Source organism: Biomphalaria glabrata, chromosome 13, assembly GCF_947242115.1.
Source record: "Biomphalaria glabrata chromosome 13, xgBioGlab47.1, whole genome shotgun sequence".
In the NCBI taxonomy this organism is placed as follows: Eukaryota; Metazoa; Mollusca; class Gastropoda; family Planorbidae; genus Biomphalaria; species Biomphalaria glabrata.
This window is the reverse complement of record NC_074723.1, coordinates 20,917,493-20,936,976: the sequence shown is the minus strand read 5'-3', so window position 1 is coordinate 20,936,976 and position 19,484 is coordinate 20,917,493. Positions and strand designations below refer to the sequence as shown.

General features: G+C 38.2%; 1 protein-coding gene across 1 annotated transcript in view; it reads left to right on the top strand.

The window, feature by feature from the left end:
- The window catches only part of LOC106069441 (protein Wnt-4-like), a 100,372-nt gene that overhangs the window by 35,581 nt on the left and 45,307 nt on the right, over positions 1–19,484 (top strand). The window contains exon 3 of the mRNA XM_056008754.1: positions 16,225–16,460. Coding sequence (XP_055864729.1) covers positions 16,225–16,460 — 236 coding nt within the window. The remainder of the gene's footprint in view (positions 1–16,224; positions 16,461–19,484) is intronic.

Genomic DNA, 19,484 nt, shown 5'->3' with positions numbered 1-19,484 from the left:
CGGTAGAGGCACTCGGATACAGAAGTAACATTACACGGTAGAGGCACTCGGATACAGAAGTAACATTACACGGGAGAGGCACTCGAATACAGAAGTAACATTACACGGTAGAGGCACTCGGATACAGAAGTAACATTACACGGTAGAGGCACTCGGATACAGAAGTAACATTACACGGTAGAGGCACTCGGATACAGAAGTAACATTACACGGGAGAGGCACTCGAATACAGAAGTAACATTACACGGTAGAGGCACTCGGATACAGAAGTAACATTACACGGGAGAGGCACTCGGATACAGAAGTAACACTACACGGGAGAGGCACTCGGATACAGAAGTAACATTACACGGTAGAGGCACTCGGATACAGAAGTAACATTACACGGGAGAGGCACTCGAATACAGAAGTAACATTACACGGTAGAGGCACTCGGATACAGAAGTAACATTACACGGGAGAGGCACTCGGATACAGAAGTAACATTACACGGTAGAGGCACTCGGATACAGAAGTAACATTACACGGTAGAGGCACTCGGATACAGAAGTAACATTACACGGGAGAGGCACTCGAATACAGAAGTAACATTACACGGTAGAGGCACTCGGATACAGAAGTAACATTACACGGGAGAGGCACTCGGATACAGAAGTAACATTACACGGTAGAGGCACTCGGATACAGAAGTAACATTACACGGTAGAGGCACTCGGATACAGAAGTAACATTACACGGTAGAGGCACTCGGATACAGAAGTAACATTACACGGGAGAGGCACTCGGATACAGAAGTAACATTAAACGGGAGAGGCACTCGGATACAGAAGTAACATTACACGGGAGAGGCACTCGGATACAGAAGTAACATTAAACGGGAGAGGCACTCGGATACAGAAGTAAAATTACACGGGAGAGGCACTCGGACACAGAAGTAATATTACACAGGAGAGGCACTCGGATACAGAAGTAACATTACACGGGAGAGGCACTCGGATACAGAAGTAACATTACACGGGAGAGGCACTCGGATACAGAAGTAACATTTCACGGGAGAGGCACTCGGATATAGAAGTAATATTACACGGGAGAAGCACTCGGATACAGAAGTAAAATTACACGGGAGAGGCACTCGGATACAGAAGTAATATTACACGGGAGAGGCACTCGGATATAGAAGTAACATTACACGGGAGAGGCACTCGGATACAGAAGTAAAATTACACGGGAGAGGCACTCGGATACAGAAGTAACATTACACGGGAGAGGCACTCAGATACACACGTAACATCACACGGGAAAGGCACGCAGATATAAAAGTTACTATCGCGAGAGGCACGCAGATACACAAGTAACATCACACCGGAGAGGCACGCAGATACACAAGTAACATCACAACGGAGAGGCACTCAGATACACAAGTAACATCACACCGGAGAGGCACGCAGATACACAAGTAACATCACACCGGAGAGGCACGCAGATACACAAGAAGCTACATTTTATTTCAACCTCAGCATAGAGTACTTCTATTTTGTTTACACAGAGAAACAAAATAAACTGCATTACGTATTATGGAGAGAAAGAAAGAGAGAGAGAGTGTGTGTGTGTGTGTGCGTGCGTGCGCGCATTGACTGACGTAATATACTTGGACTTAAATCAAATGTCGATAAAAGTAGATTTAAGTGAATGGAGATAGATGTTTCAAATCCTGTACCATCTTGTAATTTAATTTGTATTTTGTTGATTTTGAAGAAATGTAAATATTTGTAACAGTAATGTCGTTGATTTTGTATATAAACAATGAGTAACTGTGCAAAGTTTCAACTTGATCCGAGAATGGGAAATGGGAGAAATAACGTGGACAAAATTTGCACCAGTCAGACAGACAGAGTGAGTTTATAATATGCATGTATATACAAATCGAAACGTCAATGTACATAACTACCTTTGGCCTTTTAACTAGTAGAACCTAATGGAATCATTACATTTATCCCAGTAGCCAGTTCTTATTTCATCCTAGTAGCGTGTTCTTATTTCATCCCAGTAGCCAGTTCTTATAAGTATAAGTCATGACACTTGATGCTTCTATGTCTTCATAGGAATTACTAACGACTATCTCTCAATAAGCCCAAAGTGGCCGTCTTTGTTACGCTACTGCTCTTGAAAGTGAAGACATAGAGGAGTTGATGCCTTCTACTGTCTGTTTCAAGGGAATGGAGCTATACAGAACTAAGAAAGATCATGTAATGCAAATGCTTTCTAGCACTGAGTAAGCGTTTGGTTCCTCTGTAAGACTCAATAGTAAGACGAGTGGAAGTTGGGACTAATTCGGTATTTTCTTGGTTGGTTTGGACAATTAGGAACTACCGACTGTAATTAATAACATTTCAAAGTAAACAAGCTCGCAGCTTGGTCAACAACACCTTCACTCAGCTACAAACACCTCTCTGCCTTACAGAATAGAATTTTTTAAATACATTAATTAATCTCTCGTTATAAGTAACGTATAAACTCTCTTTATATATCTGTATTAAACCTGTCATAATCTTGGTGACAGCTAGACTGCATATAAAAAATAAAAGATACGTAGTCGTAACTTAATGAGAGAAAACTTCTTTACTAGCGCCGTAACTTTTGTAAGGGAACTCCCAAACAGGTATGTTTTCTGACTCGTTCAAACATTGACTTGTGATGTTTCACAAGAAAGGGATGAGGGGGGCGGGGGGCATTGTTTATGCTGCACGGCCATGTTGCGCCAGCTGTGAAGAACATAAGGGCGTACACAATGAGAACGCAGCAGGGCGTTGAACAACGTACTGTCAGTGAAGAGACCAGTCCTTTCTGTCACAGAACACAGCTCTTTCTTTCTTTTTTTTTTTTTTTTGTATTTTCTTCTCTACATTTCTACGTTAAAGATCCTCGTTGAAAGGAGAGTTTACTAAACATGTCAAGTGCATTCTTCTTTTGTTCATTAGGAGCATCGATTGATCGATTGGCTGCTCACTTGGATTAAAGGTTTTCAGTCTAAAATTTTTCTGTACTTATGTTCTTGTACACTCTTCTGGTTTAAGCATATTGAATCTACTAATTTGTCTAATCTTTTGCTCCTTGCGAGAGGTCACCGTAAAGAGGGGGGTGGGGTGGAATTAAGTTTAAGCTCATCCTGTCTATCAATTAAGTTTAAGCTCATCCTGTCTATCAATTAAGTTTAAGCTCATCCTGTCTATCAATTAGGTTTAAGCTCATCCTGTCTGTCTATCTGTTAAGTTTAAGCTCATCCTGTCTGTCTATCTGTTAAGTTTAAGTCTGAAAAACAACATTTGAACTTATCTAGCTCGATAAATGTGCAACGGGCGTTGTGGTCATCTATTATTGCTTTTTATTTTAAAATCAAGTATGTAAACAAATCTGTATAAACCATATTTAAAACAATCTAAACGTTTACGCGTGGTCTATTTTCAACAAATAGATGCACTTTCGTAAAAATGAATAAGAGGCGGGGCGGCTGAGTGGTTAAGCGCTTGGCTTCCGAAACGGAGGGTCCCGGGTTCAAATCCTGGTGAAGACTGGGACATTGGTAAAAGAAAAGTAAGGCCACATGGCCACATGACACCCTCGTTAACCGTGGGCCATGGAAACAGATGACCTTTACATCATGTCCCTATCATTTTCAATTGGCAAGAAAAAGGTGTAAAGATTATTTATTTATTTATGGTTCTTCAAGTGCGAACTCTTTTTAAACTCTATTGTTATGTCAATACATATATATATAACTTTAAAAACAGATGAATGAGATGATAAACGCCGACACACACACTTAATTATATTTGTATACGTCAGTTGTACCGTTTGTAGTATTCACGCTAAAATCGGAAGTGACTTGACGTGGAGATAAACAAAAACTCTTCTTTTTAACTCTTTCTCTCCTAATTGATGATACCAACGTTGATTAGACCTCATTAAATTAAAAAATGTTTAATTTTATAAACTTGACTTTTGGGTTCTATAAAACTTGCATGCCTTCCCCTTTAATTCTAGACCAGATTAGACATCTTCTGATTACAAACAACAAAGCTATTGAAGCTTAATCATAACTGGGAAGTGAAATAGTAGTGAGCAAAATGAAGAACTCCTTCGAAAAGTGGAAAAATAATTACGGAGACAAAGAGTTAAAACGCGTTATTGTATTTGTACAAAATATACATGCAGTGTTTTAAAAAATAAGTGTACAATATCTGATAACTGTAATTAATTGCTTCTTCAAGTGGGGGGGGGGGGGGGTTAGCGGTATCAGGGGGAAAATGTCTGTGTTGTCTTCTCAAAAAAAAAACACAGATAAAGTTGCTAAGTCTGAAGCTGTTTTGCCATTGAGCTATTCAAGTACTTAATAAATATAAGGTTTTTATTAGTCAATCGTAAGTTTAAAAGTTTTAGCTTGTTTGTCTTGGCGCGACTGTGCGTGATTGTCACAGGTCGTCCGCCGCCAATTAAGTACATTTTCCATACATAAAAAAAAATGCTTGCAAGTAATCGATTAACTAACTGTTTTATTTTTAATTGATACATGTTGTCACTAACAATGAATAATTGTGACAAGTCTTAACTCGAGAGTGGGAAGTGGGAGAAACAAAGTGTACAAGATTTGTACCAGACAGACAAACATACGGAGTGACTTGATATAAACTCGATAAATTTGTTGAAATAACACAGAGAGAGAGAGAGAGAATGTTAGACATTGAAACTAGGGGTAGTGTAGATATTCTGAGCTATAATGCCCAAGACATGGGTGAAGAGACACAATGCCCAAGACATGGGTAAAGAGACACAATGTCCAAGACATGGATAAAGAGACACAAAGAGACACAATGCCCAAGACATGGGTGAAGAGACAAAATGAGAAGGCATTGAAAAAGAGATGCATGTATCGATCCGATTAACGCTACAAAATGAGACAGATGCAATGATTAATACTAGTCAGTGACAACACGAGAGTGAGGGAGATGGGGATGGTCAACGTTCCAATCTGTCTAGATGTGATATCATTAATCCGTGTTAAGTTATTTATTTTTTTTTTATTTTACGTAAATATCATTGAACCTCCAACATACTTTAACCATTTAGAATTTTATTTTCTTGAATTTTTTTTTAAATTTTATTTTACAGCGATCAGGATTTTAAAAAATCTAAATGACAAAAGTTTAATTACTTCATGTAACCCTGCTCCTTTCAAATTGTGACATACTAATTAATTCGAGATACCTATCTCTAATATATCAACATATAGTCCCCCGTATATAGGGCAGATGTTTAAGGTCATCTGTTTCTGTGGCCTATGGTTAACGTGGGTGTCACTTGGCCAGCAAAACGACCAACCGCCTTTACCACCCCCAACTAATGTCAGGTACCCATTTGAGCTGGGTGGACTCAGAGGCGCCCGGAGATTCGAAATTAATAATCCCAGTCTTCACCAGGATTGGAACGCCGGACCCCCGTTCAGAAACCAAGCGCTTTACCGTTCAGCCACCGCGCCTCCATATCAACATTTGAGTTCAGTAAAAACTAAATTTGTTCCCGCTAAAATATTTTTTGCTACGAAATCTTCCAGAACCTGGTAAGGTCATTATTTCGTGCAATGAAATCTTTTTCATACTCGTAGGGCTATTAAATTTTAAATACCCCTAAGGGCCAATATTTCTGGGCTTTGAAATCTATGCTATAAAGTCTATACAGACTTCATAGGACTAATATTTGCCATCTCTGTGAAATTACACTGACTGCTACCCGACCTATATTTCCATGCGATAAAATCTACACCAATTCTCATAGGGCCAATACTTAAAATATTTTACTATACCTACAAATCTGCCCAAGCCGATGCAGTGCCAAGATTTACAATATCTAGCTCTGCTCTCGTTGACGGTGATTGGCCAACCAAATATTCTCGTGCTAAATAATCAATCCGGCCCAAAGGCTAAAATCCGGCCCAAAGGCTATAATCAGGGTTCGTAGCGCTCCTAAAAACTCCTAAAATCTCCTAAAAAATGAAAAGTCTCCTAAAATCCTAAAATTCTCCTAAAAATTGCAGAAAGTCTCCTAAAATTTTGTCCACTCTCCTAAAATTTTTACCCAATATTTAAAAAAAAATATAATTTGGTTATTTCTTGCTAAAAATGCGGGGGAAAAACAACAACAGCGTAACTAGGCATTCAGATCGCATGACCTTACGGGCTGGCTGTGTTAATGAGCTGACCAGTGACGCGTCTACACCGCCTTTCACCCACGTGTGAAGCGCGACCTCATGATTGAAGATGGCCTTGGCTCAAGCAAGCATTTCACCTGGCAGTATTTTTCTGAAGTCAGCGTAGAAATGTTTGTTTCCATTTATTGTTACCACTAAAGACCCGCTAGATCTAGTCTGTAGTGACTATTGTCTATTATTAGAGCAATTACCAGACTAATTTGTAGGCTTCACCCCTCCGGGCCCTCCCTCACCTAAAATCTTCTTCTTGTAAGTGTAAGAGTGACTTCGCGTGGAAAGTCGGTAAATCTTCTAGATCTAGCTAGTATCTAGTAATAGTATCTAGATTTAGATTTAAGTTAGATCTAGTGAAGATAATTCGCACCTAACATGAAAAATCAGTGAATTTTAGTCAATTTATTGATCTCGATACATCTAATGTCTAGATTACTCTAGAAATACGCTAGATTCTAGATTTACGCTAAATCACTTAGAATCTAGTGGAGATAATTAGCACAAAGAAGTGAAAAGCCCGCAAATTTAGTGACTTAGATCTAGACTCTAGATCTACGGTACATCCTGTGAAGATAATTCGCATACTGCCGCGAAAAGTCCGCAAATTTAGTGACTTAGATCTAGACTCTAGATCTACGGTACATCCTGTGAAGATAATTCGCATACTGCCGCGAAAAGTCCGCAAATTTTAGTGACTTAGATCTAGACTCTAGATCTACGGTATATCCAGTGAAGATAATTCGCATACTGCCGCGAAAAGTCCGCAAATTTTAGTGACTTAGATCTAGACTCTAGATTTACTCGAAATCACTAGAATCTAGTGAAGATAATTCTCACACAGCCGTGAAAAGTCCGCAAAATTTAGTGACTTAGAGTTAAAGTCCGCGAATTGTAGCGAATTAGCATTAGAGTCTAGATCTTCTGTAAATTTAGTGAAGATAATATTCACACAGCAGTGAAAAGTCCGCGACTTTTCTTGACTTTGATCTAGACTCTAGATTTATACTAAATCACTAGAATATATATAGTGAAGATATTTCTCTCACAGCCCTGAAAAGTCCGCGAATTTTAGTGACTTAGATCTAGAGTCTAGATCTACTGTAAATTCAGTGAAGATAATTCTCTCACAGCCTTGAGAAAATCTGCGCATTTTAGTGACTTAGATCAATAGTCTAGATCCACTGTAGATTTAACGAAAATATTTCGCATGCAGCTGTGACGTAAAAATTATTTCACTCGTAAAAGCCAGGGAAACTATATGGTTGAAAAAGATTCTGCTAGGAAAAAAAAAACGCGAATAGATCAACTAAACATTCAAATAGACCTATATTGCCCTATATATTACTGGCTCTGTTTATGAGAAGGATTTAAGTTAGCTAATAAAAGAATAAAACATTACCTCAAATGCACACCATGACTCTAGTATCTATTAGATACACATAGGAACTAATAATGTACATTTCCATCACAAAGAATACACATTATGAAGGCATCTCTAAGAATGTTTCTTATTTAAAAAAAAATGGAAAAGCAACCATTTGTAATGTTTTTAAATAAATCTTTGAAAAAAAAATGGTTGTTTGAGGTTTTGGGATGACAGTCAAGTTGTTACTTGATTAAAAGATAACTTTCATTACATTTTCTGTGGACACATCACAGCTGATAACATTGTTTCTGTGTCATATTGGCAAGATATTTATTATTTTAAAAATCAAATAACAATAATTGATTTGATAAATGCTTAGTTTTGTGTATGTTTTACTATGTATCACACAAACGGATAGGAAATACACACATCATACATTTCATCCTTAAAAAACCTCCTAAAATCTCCTAAAATTTTGTCATGGAAAAGTGCTACTAACCCTGTATAATATATTTCCGAAAATTTACCCAGTATGTCACCGGGTCAGTATTTTCTAGGCTACAAAATATACCCAGAACGTCCCAAGCGTCAATATTTCCGAGTTACAAAATTTAGTCTGAACGTCGCCTTATCAATATTTCCGAGCTCCAAAATTTAGCCAGACCCAAGTTGCACAACTCAAAGAGATCAATTCAAATAATAATTAGGCATGAAAGACTCATCGTTAGGGCGAAGGTGAACGGAGCGATGCTAGGAACGCTCCAACTGAGTGTGTGATCCTTCTCTTAGAGATTCGCTATCAAAGATACATGCAAGCGTAAAACAAAACTCAATCTATCAAAAAGATTGGCCGCGATCCTGGGCTCCCAGCATTTCTCTGTGTGTGATAAAGGGACGCCCCCACCTCCTCCTTACGCCAGATCTCCCAAACACCCACCTCCTACGCACGTACACATTATGTGGGGCCGCCTTTGTTCCCAAATGCAGATATTGAGATAGAGCGGCTCAAGTTATCTCTTTATAAACTCACCGCACACGTCGGGGGAGACAGCATTTTTTTATTGGTTCTTGGACTTTAATACTGAGGGGAAAAAATGAAACTGAGGACACAAGTTACATAATCAGTGTCGGAGCTCAATGGAGTAGTTTGCAGCCTAGTGGGACATTGTTGTGGCTCATGTCCAAATGAACCAGTTTTTACTGTTTGTTATCTAAACACATATATAAACTTATAAACACATACATTTATAAACATATAAACATATAAACACATATAAACTTATAAACACATATAAACATATAATCACACATACACACATAAACATATAAACACATATAACATATAAACACATGTAAATAAATTAAATACTTTTCTCAGTATCTTTTTACAATGCTTATATCAACTCACTCTGTCTGTCTGTCTGTCTGTCTGTCTGGTAAAACGTTTGTACACGTTATTTCTCCCACAGCAAATCTAGGATTAAGCTGCAATTTTGCACAATTATTTTATTTTTACCATGACAACACAAGAATCACTAAAAAAAAATTAACCAGTTAGTTAAAATTAAAGCATTAATTTAAAACCGCAAGGTGGCTGGAACAGATCATTGCTGATTAATTAAATCAGTGGGCATTTTGTAAAACGGTCTCTTATCAACTATGATGTAGAACAGGTTGCACCTTTTACTCTTATCTGAAAGAGATGATTGACATATATAGGTACCTGATGTTACTGTATAGTGTCGTGTCACTTATAGACATAGTTTTGTTTAGTCCTGTGGACATCATTCCCTTCAAGGGCATAGACTTATCTCATTTTTATGCAGTTCTCTAAATGGCTGCGGGACAAACATTTGATACCCAAAGGAAAGCCCTTATTGAAGACAGGCGCAGAAGACGGAAAGAAAACTTAAAATAGACCGCCGGCGGACAACGACTTTTTCGGCACGAGATGCGGACAAATATGTAGGTCACAACTGGGTTTGTGTAGTCCTCTGAAACACTGCACTCATCTTTGGAATCGAAGACATTGCCTTTATAAATGTTTCCATTCTTATTATTTTCAGCTACGACTTTTCAGCTAAAGTCGGAATAATAAATGTGCCAATAACAAAATCATTTTTAGAAAATTTGATGCATTCTTTTTGTTAGAAGAGGTATTGGAACATACCGTCACTTAAAACTAGACTTGTATCATACTTGTATGTCTTTGTTTCTGTCTAAAGTAGTCGATTCTGAACAACTCGTATCGGTACACAAGACATAACCTGCATGCTTAAATATTCCAAGCACATACAATAGTTTGCATATATTAGCCTTATGCACGGTTCTGCTCTGGAACATTCAAAGTTGATGTATTCTCTTGTGTAATTTGTTTCCTGCTACCCCTCCCCAGCCCCCCCCCCCCCCTCCCTCTCATTAAAGCCTCGACTTCACACGTCCGACCATCCAGTGCCCGAGCTCTCTGAGAGTCATAAACAATAATTGAGACTAGAAGTGAGGGACAGGGAAATTTCTCATCTGGCCTTTTCCCTCTCGTGATAATGACGGTCTGCGGTTTTAAGGGGTTAAAGGAGAGAGAGAGAGAGAGAGAGAAAGGGAGATAGAGAAAGGAAGATTGCAATAGAAAGAGAGAGTGAGAGAGTTTTGTATTTAATAAATTTTACTTTGGACACACTATAATTTTCATTAATTTTATATGTTCTAAACATGCTGCATTGGATTTAAATAAATTGATTATATGAAATGATGCAGGGTTAAATAATGCTTATATCGCTTCGATTTTCCTGTTCTTTGAAAAGTTCATTATAGATCCTTTGTAATTAGATCAAGTGTGTGTATTAAAAGATAGAGAAAGAGACTAACCTTAATAAGTTTGTATTTGTATTCTGCATGGTTTCCATAAATGTATCTTTGTCTAATCGACATATTTTATTATAAGATCATCATACCTTGTTATACTGGTGCTGTTCACTACAGGAAGATTTCTGTAAGCCCTGAGGACTTCGTGATAAGGCCAAACAGTTCTAGCTTGAGTTTTGTGGGGTTTTTTTAATTGGGCCCATTGGTGCGGTCTTTAAAGGACATACCTAGGATCCTTCTATAGCATCTCGATTTCATGGCTAGTCCTCCTCTCTAGTTCTCTAGCTAGCGTCCAAGATTTAGAAGTATACGAGAATGTCGCCATGTCTTTAAATGGAGTTCTGTTGAAGGTCACTATGCCATTACGAGTGTCTGCACCAAATAGATCTAAACGACCAATGCAACATTGCGTGTTATATCCTAAAAAAAAAAAAAGAAGGAATTATGGACATTTAGTGTTTTTGTTATTTTAATTTTAAAATTATAGTAATAAAAAAAAAAAAAAACCATTTAACTACACTACACCATATCATTATATTTACACCAATACTAAACATATGTTACATAATGAGTTGTATTTGTTCTGAAATGTTTCATGAGACCCGTATGTACACCTAGAAACCAGTAGAGTCTACATAATCATATGATATATTGAGAATAATTTCTATTTGGAATTGGCACCATATTTATAAAATTAGCTCCATTCATGATCAAACTACGTATTCTTTTTTTATTTATGATTTAACTAGGGCTCTTATGAATCCAGCTTACTGACATGACCAAGATTACCTTTATATAACTAAATTGATTGTCGCATTCAAAATTGCTTTCGTTATTTAAAGACAATTACGAAATTCTTGGTGTAGAGTGTCCAGTTCTGCAGCCTTCTCGCACTGGTGAAATGGTAACACAGTCAGACTACTTTCATTTGAAAAGTACAACCAAACATTAAAAAGAATTGCACTGACTTTTTTTTTACGCTCTATATAAAAAAAAATATATTCAAGCAAAACGTCTGCCAACTTGACCTTGACCTCTTGTAGAATGTAGATAAGGCAGACGATGTTTTTCAAGAGGAGGTGGAAACGGATGAAATTTTTTCAAAGACATGGTACAGCAGTTGACGACAGAGGTAGCAAACGAATGAAGAGAGGGGGGGGGGGGAGAGAGAAAAATACCGGAAGCATTTCCTTTAATGTTTTAGGAGGGGCCAACTTTTGAACCGCCGCAAGAAAAAAAGACGCGAAGGCCGTTGCTACGGAAGTGTAAACAAAGTTGATACGATAGAAATACCATTGATCTCGGAATGGCGAGGGTCTCGCGAGAGGAAGTCTTGGTTGCCGAGGAGTTAGTTATTCTTCGTTTTGATCGCATACAAGTCATTTTAGGGAGTCGTAAAAAGGGGAAGTTATTATTTTTTGTCTTTTCTCTTTTTTTTCTCTCTCTCTCTCTCTCTCGCTCTAGGTAGGAATGATGTGGAAACATCTAAAGATAGGCACTCGAGGAGTGTGAATGTGAGATAGAGATAAAGAGAGAGTTTGGGAGTTAGGGATAGGGAGAAATAGAGTGATAGATATGGAGAGAGAGAGATAATGATACAATGAGAGAGTGAAAGAGATAGAAAGAAACAGTAATAAGATAAAGATGTAGAAACGGAAAGAGAAAGTGAGTGAACGATAAAGTGACCAAGGTAGAATTAGAGAGAGAGAGAGAGAGTTATAAGCTGAGAGATAAAGTAATAGAAAGATGTAGATATAGAGATATATATAGAGTGTGTGTGTGTGTGTTAGAAATAGAGTGAGATTAAAAAGAGAAAAATTGTCTGCACCAAATAGATCTAGAAGACGGATGCAATATAGCTTGCTATATCCTTAGAAAGGAACTATGTACATTTAGTGTTTTTGTTATTTTAATTTTAATATTTTAGCAATAAAAAAAAAGAAGAGAAAGGTTTAGAGAGAAATAGAGGGGAAGAAAGGAAAAACAAAGTTTTGGGGAGAGAAACATATATAGTTAGAGACACTGACTTTTAGATGGGGAGAGAGAGAGAGAGTAGGAACATCTAGAACTAGAGACTCTGACATTTATATGGAGAGAGAGAGAGAGAGAGAGAGAGAGAGAGAGTAGGAATAAGGAACATATAGAGTTAGAGACACTGATATTTATATGGAGAGAGAGAGAGAGTAGGAATAAGGAACATCTAGAGTTAGAGACACTGACTTTTAGATGGAGAGAGAGAGAGAGGGTAGGAACATCTAGAGTTAGAGACACTGACTTTTAGATGGAGAGAGAGAGAGAGAGTAGGAACATCTAGAACTAGAGACTCTGACATTTATATGGAGAGAGAGTAGGAACAAGGAACATATAGAGTTAGAGACACTGACATTTATATGGAGAGAGAGAGAGAGAGAGTAGGAATAAGGAACATATAGAGTTAGAGACACTGATATTTATATGGAGAGAGAGAGAGAGTAGAAACAAGGAATATATAGAGTTAGAGACACTGATATTTATATGGAGAGAGAGAGAGAGTAGGAATAAGGAACATATAGAGTTAGAGGCACTGACATTTATATGGAGAGAGAGAGAGAGAGAGAGAGTAGGAACAAGGAACATATTGAGTTAGAGACACGGACATTTATATGGAGAGAGAGAGAGAGAGAGAGAGAGAGAGAGAGAGAGTAGTAACAAGGAACATATAGAGCTAGAGACACTGACATTAATATGGAGAGAGAGAGAGAGAGAGAGAGTAGGAACATCTAGAGTTAAGGATTTAGAGAGATGAAAGGACAGAAGGAGTTGTTAACTGAGTCAATAAAGTACACGGTTAATCAAAACTTTCTAAAATGGCCTATTCCAATCGAGCCGAAATTCACTTCACTAATGGAGAAAAAGTAAATCCTGTTCCAAGGTCAATTAAAGAACAACGAGACTCTCCCGCCTGCAGCATTCTTGTGGACACAAGTCACGTGGTAAAATGGATATATTTCAATCCCACTTTGAAGTATCGTAGGATTCGAACTAAACCTTCGCGATACAATGTTATTGAAAAAGAACTCTTAGCATAGTCGGAGGATTAAGTGTTAGCTATATAAATTAGCTTCTCAGTTTTCTACATTAAATCTATCGGCGCCAACTTAATATCATCTGCCCTATAGTTCGCAAGGTCTGAAAGGGAGGAATTACTTTTTTTCCTAATGAAATCTTATTTGTGACGTATCAAAGTACTTAGTTTAAAACAAACCAAACCGATACCCGTCAATAAAATATTCCAAAGTTTAATTTAGATAGCCCTAAAGTTTGCTCACCTGCTCCAGTATCGTGTTTACATCACGTGCTATATGTTTTGTGAACTAAATATAGAGCTAGGTCAAACCATTAGTCTTATGGGTTCAGCCGTTTCCGTATCTTGACACATTTAGCGCGGGAACTCTCTCTGTTGTTTAAATAGTTGTTGACTAGCGTATTTAGAGTCATAAAGGTGTTCATCTATCATGATACAGTTGGCTTGTCGTCTAACAACAAGGGCGAACTACTTGAAATAAGAAAGTGTGAGTACTATTCTCTGCTACTTGCCCATTATCAATGCCTGCTGGAGGTCCGGGACGTTTTACTCTTTTGTTTAATAAGTATTTGGACGTTCCTCCAGAAATAAAGATTATTACGTCCTAGTCCGAACGTCCGTTGGGATCAATCATCATAGAAGGTTTGGACGTCGTAACCTGTGGACTGTAGATATCAATAGCTCGTTGCCACGTCACATGTCTGTACGACGTAGCAACGAGCTGTTGGTCTCCATTCCCCACAGGTTGCGACGTCGCAGGTCCGTGTCCTAGCCTTCTGTAATGAATGGTCTCGGCAGAGCTCAATGTTCTAGCTCTGGGATTATCTTGAGATAGTCCTAAGCACACAATACATGACAATGCTGTATAATCAAACTAATGAATTCCGCACGCCCTACCTAAATCAATGTTACACTGAGTGACGTCATAGGATTAAAAGAACCTATCTCTAGAACGTAGAACTCTGACAACAGTTTAAAAAAAATAGTATTAAAAGACGAATAACTTCAGGCATTTTCTACTAAATAGCCACGCCCACTCAGCCGCTGGATGACCTCTTGACTGGCCACTCGTAATTGCAATACATAAGTGACATTTAAATGTCAGATAACCTCGACGAAGAACAATTGTAGCAAGCATAAAAGTTATGAAATTGGCCAGAAGGTTATGGCGCTACACTTCAATTAGTTTAATGATAGATGAGTTGTATGGATATCAGTAGTTAAGATATCTGATAGATGGCTATGTCTATATACATTTATTAAATAATTTATAAAATAAACAAATAACTAAACAATAAGTTGCGATGTTACAAGCTCGTCTATATCACTAACGTCATATATTGTGACTTTCTCAATAGAGAATGAAATCGTATAAGTATTGCAATTAAGTCGATGCAGAATATGTTGAAAAATTTTGAAATTAAAAGTCTGAATTGGTTTAACTTAATCCTTTTAAGCTCACAGCGGCGCCTAGCGCCGCGACAGTACTTCGCTATCGGATTCTGTCCTGGGCTATTTCCCATACGTTGGGTCAATGTTCATAGTCCATCCTGCCTTCTTTAATTCTTGTCCTGCTCATCTCCTATAAGTTACGGTATTAATGTTGTTCTAACTGTATGGCCTCCTTCAGTGACGAAGTGAATATGGATTATCTCATAGAAATGAGATGAATACAAGGGCATACAGCCGTTAGACCCCTCTCCAAGCAACTGATGTATCCAAAGGAACGGCAAGTGCCTATACAGTTTGGGGTCGGCGCTGTCGCAGCCTCTGTCATGGGGTAGCACTGAGTGCCACAAACTGTCTAAGGGTCACCGGCTCCTGGTTTTTCCCCAGGGTTGACTCCCGAAGGCTTTTCCATGATTGAATAAAGCCACAAGGCAGCAGAGCTTTCCTTCTCCAATGTTAACGAGCCCCTACTGCCCGAAGCTTACTGATTTAAGCGCAAGCTACTCGCATTTCCCCCCCTCTGCTAGTGTTCCTCCAGAACAAAGGAATGACCCAATATCTGATCCCCACGTAAACACCAGAGTTGGACTGGTTGTCAGAGGCTATTTGAGATCCATGCTATTGGAGGCATTTATAGGTAGTGAAGTGCTTACATCTATTACCACTTCCTGCAATAACAACCTTATCTAGCTAACGTACATTTCTTTATTCGTGTTTAATAAATGTTAAGTAACCAAGATATTGAAATGCTGGAAATGCTTATTGATCTACGTTGATGTCAAGTCTATAAATATAAATACTCCACTAGCTGGCTGAGAAATCCCTAAAGAGGTAATACTAAATCACAGATGCGCCATTACAAAGCCCGCCTTAACGGAAGTGTCCACGAGAAATAGGTCAATAATTCTAAACACCAAGGACACTCTAACTATAATAAAAGATCATCGTTGCAAACTAAATAACAATACTACAAGGTTCAGCCTATCAACGCTCCCTATATTTTTTTACACCAAATACACCAAGTAGCTAACTAGTTAGAGTAATTCGCCTTGGATGAAAATCTCCATAGCATGAAGTCAAAATCAAATATATAGACTGAAGACATTTTTAGTCATTAAAATACGAACAAGGATCAGGTACTTATAGATGACCATAGTAAATCTCTGTTACTTATATTTTGTATTTCTGAAAACGTTTTTTTCAAACTGACCTCAACTGTATCCACAGGGCATTAGCTCAGGTGTCATCACTAGCGCATATGAGTGATGAAGATAGTTGTGAACAATTAGCCGGACTAGTCAAGCGGCAGAAGAAGCTGTGCAAGCGACATCTGGAGCTCATGGACAGCGTCCGTGCAGGGGCTCAGATGGCCATCGAAGAGTGCCAGTCACAGTTCAAGTACAGGCGGTGGAACTGCTCCACGGAAAATGACAAGCAGTTCGGAAACGTCATTATGAAGCAAGGTAAGTTGGACTTGATACACAATACTTTCCATGCAATACTGGTATATAGGCTCGGTTTATTTTAAAGACGATTTTTTCTTCTATTTTGTGTCCGCTAAATGCGTACGGTATTTTGTTTCTGATATTTTGTTTCCTCTTTTTTTGTGTCCTCTATTTCGTTTCTGTAAATTTTTTTTTCTCTATTTTGTGCCTCCTTCAGTTGTTATGGCTTTATTTCTGTTCCGTTGTCTGGTTACAGCGAGTGAGGTCTTCTCTAGTGAATTACAGAATTATTCACAGACCTAACAAACTCAAGTTGCCTACGTGTAAAGAGTCTCTCGCCAAAAGTTATCAAAGTGTCAACAGAATGACCCATCTCATTACTTTTCAGATTCTATTTGGAGCCGAGAAGATACAGGAGGTCATTTATTCCCCCGAAAAAAAAATTCCCAGCTTTGAAACCATGAAGTTCGGCAACTCTGCACTCGTCCCCAAGCTCTTCCAATGTTTCTACTTTACTCCCAAATTGTACTCGATTTGTACTTAGCATTTGAATTAATACAGCATGTTTGCATACTCTAGAACAGGGGTTCTCAACTTGGGGGTCGATTGACGATTTGCCAGGGGTTGCCTAAGACCATCGAAAAAAGTGTTTTTTTGTCCATTCTTCTATTGCATTGTGTGTGTGTGTTTGTTCGGGGGGTGGGGGTGGGGGTCGCCGAGCTTAAAAGGTTGAGAACCGCTACATTAGAACAAATTTGTTAACTGCTCCTTCTTCCCTGGTGCCATTATAGAATGAAATGGGTTGCCTGGATCAGCCAGGAAAACCAACAACTTAGCAAAGTTTATGTCATATATTAACTTGCATGACCAGATTGGCACATGAAATGCGTAGGACGTCATTATCTTCCTTTTTGAAGTAACGTCTGTACTATATAAGATAAGATGATATTTAATTCGCGCTTGTCAAAATATTTGAACTACAAGATGTCGCAATTATTGTGATCACCATAAAAAGCTTTTCGATGACATCAATAGATCCTGTGTAATGAGAAATCATCTTTATAATTGCCCCAGGAGTTAAGTCGATGACTTCTGCCACAGACTTGCTGATCTGCGCCTCGACAGGTCTGGGAAACCAAAAATTCTCGACCTGTATGGCGACATTTATGCACTACGCAAGACAGCAGGGTTTCTGTCCAGGGCTTTTGCAAGAGAGGATTTGAGCCTCTCAAGCCCTCACTCAAATGGAGTTTGATGATGATGATGATGAAGTCGATGACTTGGAACTCTGGGTCATGGAAGCAGCCCCATCGGCCTGTCTGAAAAGCTGTTGAGTCTGGAAGGAATCAAGCAGGTTTCATCTGTTAAATTCCTGTTACCGATTGTTCATATCTCAAGACCTTCGGGCTAGAGAAGAACGAGTGGAACTTAACACTATCCCTTCTAAAGTACTTCACCAGACGTGTGGATATCTGCCATAAAAACGGTGTGTGGATAGTGACATGTTTGTTAGGGCTCTCTTCCATCCCCGTCAGTGCAATGGACTCGGTATTTAGGTACCTCAAAAGAGGGTTCTGTTTGGCTTCCTAATTAGCTTAATCATCAGCACTTTATCCTCCAGCACCCGGAGCTAAGTTGAAGCTGAGCAGCCTTGCCGGTGTAAGAAGAATAGGATTCAATCGGTATTAATGTTTTCATTAGCTGGGTTGTATTTGACTGATATGAATATAATATAATATAATATAATATAATATAATATAATATAATATAATATAATATAATATAATATAATATAATATAATATAATATAATATAATATAATATAATATAATGTAATATAATATAATATAATATAATATAATATAATATAATATAATATAATATAATGTAATGTAATGTAATGTGACTATAATGTTAAACAAACTTATCAGTTTTAGCGCGTGTATTGTGTTTGAACCTGATCCCATGTTTATTTGAACTGGGTTGACATGAACATAGGAACTCTAGCTCGTTACAAACGAACTGCCCCCATTGTAAAACAATTAGGCGAGCTCGCGAATAGGAAGCTATGTAATGGATGTTTTCTTGGAAAATATACCTACGTCACTCTCACTTGTAATTAGAACTTCTGGTGATGATGAGCGCTTCGACGTGCGGGTGTTGTTGTTTTTGTTTCCTCAGTGTGTGTGTGAGTGTGAGGACGATGAGACATGTGTGTGAGTACGCCGTGGCGCGTGTGAGTGTCTGTGCCTGCTTGATGGCAGGCTTACAATACCAAGGTGTAATGTTTCCTCTGTGGCGAAGCGACAGACAAGATCCGAAATATGACGGCCTAACTTTCTTAGACGTCTGAGACTGAGGGACGTTGTCACAGCTGGAGTTAGAACGAGAAGATGCATTCAAAGTGTCCTTTTTGCATGGCAGATTTGGAAAGAAAAATCTATCTATCTATCTATCTATCTATCTATCTATCTATCTATCTATCTATCTATCTATCTATCTATCTATCTATCTATCTATCTATCTATCTATCTATCGGTTTGTCTAATCTATCTATCTATCTATCTATCTATCTATCTATCTATCTATCTATCTATCTATCTATCTATCTATCTATCTATATCTATCTATCGGTTTGTCTAATCTATCTATCTATCTATCTATCTATCTATCTATCTATCTATCTATCTATCTATCTATCTATCTATCTCTGCTTGTCTGTCTTTCTAATTCATCTACCCGTCTGTCTGTCTCAGAAGACCTCACACAGATGGACTACCCTCTCCCATCAAGTCCCATCATTAACTAAAGATCATAAAAAAAAAAAAAGCATGGCTGTATTTTATATTATAGAGCAAACTAAGACATGCTCCTCAACTCCAGATGCTTCCTCTTACATACTTGACGTAACGCAGTTGTGTCCCTTGTTATGAAAACATTAAGTTTCCCTGATTGAAACCACCCGGAGAATATGGCACACCTGTGTCTCAAGAACGTGGAGAACTACGCAAATATAAGGCACCCCCGGCTTGGAAAACATGG